The 5,651-nt window shown below is 36.8% G+C and overlaps 1 protein-coding gene across 1 annotated transcript; it reads right to left on the bottom strand.

Moving 5' to 3' along the window:
- Nucleotides 1–645: 645 nt before the first annotated feature.
- LOC143859701 (uncharacterized) lies at nt 646–1,248 on the bottom strand. Its single transcript, XM_077370351.1, has 2 exons — nt 1,036–1,248; nt 646–945 (listed from the first exon to the last, which is right to left on the bottom strand). The coding sequence occupies exons 1-2, from the start codon at nt 1,246–1,248 to the stop codon at nt 646–648; spliced, it is 513 nt and encodes a 170-aa protein (XP_077226466.1).
- Between the last annotated feature and the right edge of the window lie 4,403 nt (nt 1,249–5,651).

Genomic DNA, 5,651 nt, shown 5'->3' with positions numbered 1-5,651 from the left:
TCTTTTACCAATCTTGTAATCCTATCTAGGTTAATATGGCCTAATCGAAGATGACGTAGATGTGTAGGATTGGTCGTATTCCTTGCCCTTTTGAGGTTTGGAATATTCTGAATAGGAATATCCTCAATGTTACTTATATTTTCTAAAGCATTTACTATAAATAATCAATCAACTAATGTACCTTCTATGATTAAGGAATTACCATTTTTGATAAAAAAAAAAACTACTTTTATTAAAACTTGCAGAATAAACATCAATCAATAGTTTAGAAACTGAAATCAAATTCCTTCTAATGGAAGGTACATAAAGATAATTATTTAAACATGAATATCCTCCTGAAAATGCTAGTAGTAGATCACCCACAGCTTGGACTGCAACCGTTGCATCCGTTCCAACCTGTAGGTAGAGTTCGCACTCAGTCAACCTTTCCACAATGAAAGTATACATCATTGGTCTTGGTTAACTTCTTCTTGAAAGTTTTCATGTTCTTGACTTTGGAAATATTTTTCTTAGAACCTTGGCCTTTATCCTTTATTTTTCCCTTGCCTTTCGGTTTGGGAGTTGAGACTACATTAGCTTCAACTAAGAAAGATGATTTTTTATTCTTTTCTGAAGATCCTCAGTAGATTGAAGATGATTCAAAAATTATGTCAACGTCATTGACGGTTTGTTCATATGGTAATTCATGACAAAGTTATTGAATGATGGTGGTAGGGATGCTAACACCATGTCGACTTGCGACTCAGCATCTAACATCTCTCCCAAAACTTCGAGCTCATTTAGATAGCCCATCATCTTCAACAAATGATCTCTAGCTGGGGTTCCTTCCACCATTTTTGTGGAAACCAGGCCCTTAATCGCTATTTGTCTGGCATTACGATTTTGTTGTCCAAACATCTCCTTAGGATTGTACATAATATCCATGGATGAAGCCATTCCAACATGCTGTTGTTACAACATGTTCAACATTGACCCAAGGATATAGCACTTAGCCATTTGGTCATCTTCATGCCATTTTGTGGGTCTGTCCCTAACATCCTGGGGAGCATCGGGACCAGGTAACTCAGGTGCCTCAGTAGTCAAGACCAAATGAACTTTCGTTGCTGTGAGCACTTGGGTTAAGTTCCTCTTCCAGCCTATGTAATTTGGACCAGTAAGTTTGTTGTCCTCAAGAATCCTAACTAATGGATTGAAGGATGCCATATCTTTTGCAAATGAAAGAGGCATAAAATTAGCAAGACTAACCATTTTAGATTTATCATAACATGTAACCATTAGATCTGGGTATTTGATCTGTAACGGTACTGCTCATATCTTGTCTCATTTATGTGCCCCCCAAATACATAAATCAAGAGAAATAGCATGATTTCTCCAATGGGCATCGGATGCTCATTAACAACAACTTTGTTAAGTACGAGTGAATTCATCTAATCCATCATATTATTAATATAATATCCGATTTGATTTTGGCCTCCAAGCATCGCACTGTATCTATCCTTTGGGCATCAACACTCTTTGCTTGGTTAAGTTAACACCCACTGCCTCAGAACCATTTTACAAAACATACTAGATTCTGCTTTGGCATATGACTAATGTATTTTGTAAATATCACTTATCCTTATAGGAATCTATTAGTTACTCTTGATAGAAAATTAAGATCGGTTTCTGCTTTGGCATATGACCGTCTTGTTCTCTAAACTAGCCAACCAATAGATGGCTATGAAAGGCCATGGAGATTAATCCTTTTGATTTAAATCCTCATTTACAACTTAATATTTTATAAAGAGGGTTTCTTTTAAGTGAGAAAAACTTATTCCTATGCATGCATCTAAAACAAACCATCCAATGAAAAAACATACATAAGGAAAGGAAAATGCAATCATCCATAACACATCCAAACCACAGAAAAGTAAAACAACCACATCTATAAGCTTAATTTTGGCATCTTGGATTTATAGGGATTCTCCCACTAACCTTTTTATAATTATCTAACCAATTTAGAGTTAGTTAATCCCCATAATTTCATATTACCAAAATTAAGGGTGAAATTTGGGCAACTATTCGCTATTCGCAATAAAAAAAATCCGCCGACCTCAAGGTGATTTTTGAAAGGTATTAGTACTAATATACTTCATCATATGAAGTATCTTAGATCAGTAAAAATCATGAAGAATCCGTTCGCCCTCCATTGAATAGACAGCATCGAGGTTCGCCATCATCTATAGCCTTCTTGAAGCATCACCATGTCCAAGTCCTTCTTTGATTCATCGATTGACCATGTCAAGAGCAATTTTTTTTCTTCATTACTTCTGATGTGATAAGAAAATAAACTACCCTAGTGTCCTATACTAGCCTAAATAATATGTACATCAAAAGAAATTCTCCATGGAAAACCAGTTGTCCGCACAACTGCCCAGAGGGAGTACATAAACCAATAAAATCATTAATTATTACATTGCGGACTTTTAATTGCTACATTCCAGCAATATCAAACTATAAAAATAAATAACAAATATCCACAAATATTATCCATATGCATCTCATGCATGGATAGAGGTCGAGTAATCCTTTTTGCCTAATTTTTCACCAATAGAGATCAACTCATGCTGAAATTAAATCAAATAATTTTTAATTCAGCCATAAAAAATAGTAACATCTAAAGAAACTTAATATAATCATTCCTTATGATGTCAGAAGTCACCACAGATTTTTTTGCTTAAAAACGAAATCGTTTGAGCAAGAAAAGCTCAAAATAGTGGTTTTCAGGAACCCTTTCAGAATAGCATAATTTCCAAATATTTTAAGTGGGAGAAAAATATTCGGACTACCATATTAGCTATTGATTATGCTTAGAATATACGTAAATAATGTTTGAAAATTTTAATCATAGGCTATTAATTTTTCTCACAACTTTGGGGCCATTCCGAAATAAAACATGCAATTCTCGAAATAAAAATCAGCAAAAGGCTGCACTTTTGCCCTAACTTGTAAAAATCATATCTCCCAATCCGCTCATCGGATTTTAATGATTCTTGATGCGTTGGACTCATATTCAAGTCTAATTTTTAACCATCAAGGTTGATCAAAGCAAAAATCACAATGAGTAGATCACAATTATAGATCTTTACACAACAGTCCATATGTTGATTAATTAACACTACGGACTAAAGGAGGCCTTCCGATGTTCAGGTTTGGAGTTGATCTAGGTTGATAAATTCTGTTTGTTATTTTTTTTTTGCTTTTTTTTTCATAGAGTTTGACGGCATTTCCAGGTAAGAGATAATGGGTCTTCTTCTTTCAAGATTCTGATATATGCTTTTTGACTTTGATGGAGCGAACTCTTTCTCTGTCAACCTTCATCCATGAATCGGTAACTCTTGATATTTGACGATCGTTTTCAATACTTGCTCTGAACTTGTAAGCCCAAGGGTCTACTCTCCTATCTTGTTTTGATGATTCTAAACATAATTGATTATGTTATTGAATACTAATCAATTTGCCTTGAAGCGTTGTGTTTAAGATAGGATTGATCATTGAAACCAACACACTACATGGTCATGCTTGAAGATGTACCACACAAGAGTCAAAGGAGCTAAGTGGAGCTCACATCATCTCTCAAGCAAGCATACACAAGATGGAAGACCAATTGAAGACCAAGGCTAAAGAGAAGTTGAGGTTTACCTAGAATTCAATGTACATCTTTTCTCTTTAGATTTCTAAGTCAATGCAAAGTGTTTTAAAAATAGTTTTCAAAAACACTTAAGAACTTAAATGGTTTAGTTAATGGTTATGTGGTGGACCAACATGTTGAAATTATCATAGGGATTGAGTTCCAAAAGCCCAAAATCAAATAAGCAATAAAAACACAAAATCTGGTGATTTTAGGCTTCTCGGAACTCCGAGATTTTTCTCGGAGCTCCGAGCTCAGAACTCCGAGAAATGGTCCAGTAGTATTTTTCACTTCTGGTCATTCTCTTGGAACTCCGAGAAATGGTCCAGTAGAATTTTTCTTCTTTTGGCCGTTCTCCGAGAACGTCGTGACAACCAAGAAAAGAGCTGTTGGTTTTGAATTAAAAATTGGTTTTTTGATTTCTTACTTCCAAACGGTCATATTTTCTTGAGAGGCTATATATACACATTCAAGAGGATTATTTTCCTCTCTTGAATATTTGGAAAAACCTCCTTAAGCCTTCAAACAACTTGCAACTCATTTGTGCTTAAGAATTTATTTTTCTCCCCAAACTTGCCTTGCACTTGCAAATCTATTGAGTTTGGATTTAGAGCCTTCACTTGCAACCACTATTGAAGAGCAATCAAAGGGACAACATTGTGCATCAAGCTTTCAAGAGAAGCCAAACAAATCTTCATCTTCTATTATTGTAAAGGTGGCTAGGGCATCCTATCTTAATACCCTACGGAGTATCGCTTAGAACTCTGCGAAGAAGGAGAGTCGGTGTAAAGGTGTAAGGGCATCCTTATTTAATATCCCTTGGAAGTGTAATCGCCTCGGAGCCGGGCATCGTTGAGGTCTGTGAGACCCGATCCCGCGAGAGGGTGAGGCGCGGCGTCACGCTCTCTCTTGGTCTCTCGTACCCACGCGAATGGCGTGTGTTTTTTATTAATGATTTTAATTACCCAACTAAGCAGGCAGCAACCAAGCCATAGGGTGCAAACAAACGTGCAACCCAGTACCCATAAGGGCAAGGGTAAGCCGCCGAGCCTAGCAATGTGTGATTTAATTCATCTTTTCCGTGAACTTGCGATCACTAAGGCAATCCGAATTCCACGCAAAAGAGAGTGACAGAGTCGCCACCTAGATGAGGGATCTAGGACCCATAATTGACCAGAAATCTAGACTCGTTACCTGGTTACGAGAGTGGAAGGTATGGGGAGTTACCACCACATGCACCATTCCTGCCCGATAATCGGTCTTCAATTCCAAAAGTTAACTCTTTTGAATTTCTTTTAAATGGCTCATTTAACTCTATATTAATGTGCGAACTATGTGACATGCATCCTAAGATCTAATTTCAATATAATTCCTAAATGTGTATCTTGATTTTCTTAATTTGTTTGAATTCAATCTAAGTGAAAGTTCTCCTAAAATTCTAATTTCATGGAAAGTCCTAAGTGATTTAGTTACTTTTAATTTAAGGATTAATGTACAAAACCCCACCACTTATGTGTGGAGCCGACTCGGGCTTGGTATGCCACTCAAGTATCCAAGTTGCCTACGTATCCCAGCCTCACTGGAATCAGAGTCGACGTAGTTCGGTGCACCTGAACTAAGCTACTTATGCCTAACTCATCTAGGACACCGATCTAGACTGGATTGACTGTTTCAACAGTTTTAAGAGAAATTATGTAATTCAAGTTGAAGATTTTATTATCCTAGGACTTCATCTAAGATGTTATATGGTCCTATCTAAGGGCAAGACGTCCCTTAGACTAATGCAGGTTAACCTACATCCTAGGTAACTAGGTTTGTCCTAGGGAAAAAGTGAAGTGACTAGTGTAACTAGATCTATGGCACGGCTGCTATCCATAGCAAACTCCTGTGATGAGGCTGGACTCCTAGCTCTAGGACTCCCTAAAACTTAGGACACAACATGACACAAGTGTTCCTAAATGGGGCTCTAATGGTTCCTACG

This window comes from Tasmannia lanceolata, unplaced genomic scaffold, assembly GCF_043159265.1.
Source record: "Tasmannia lanceolata isolate RefF3 unplaced genomic scaffold, GAP_Taslan_0.1 ptg000036l, whole genome shotgun sequence".
In the NCBI taxonomy this organism is placed as follows: Eukaryota; Viridiplantae; Streptophyta; class Magnoliopsida; order Canellales; family Winteraceae; genus Tasmannia; species Tasmannia lanceolata.
The sequence above is the reverse complement of the archived record's forward strand: the minus strand, read 5'-3'. Positions and strand labels throughout refer to the sequence as shown.

What these genes read in the sequence shown, in the direction of transcription:
- LOC143859701 (XM_077370351.1), bottom strand. Translation starts at nt 1,248, where the DNA reads ATGGTTAGTCTTGCTAATTTTATGCCTCTTTCATTTGCAAAAGATATG. An exon ending in GTCCCGATGCTCCCCAGGAT is followed by an intron (nt 946 to 1,035) that starts GTTAGGGACAGA and finishes TTGTAACAACAG; the next exon opens with CATGTTGGAATGGCTTCATC.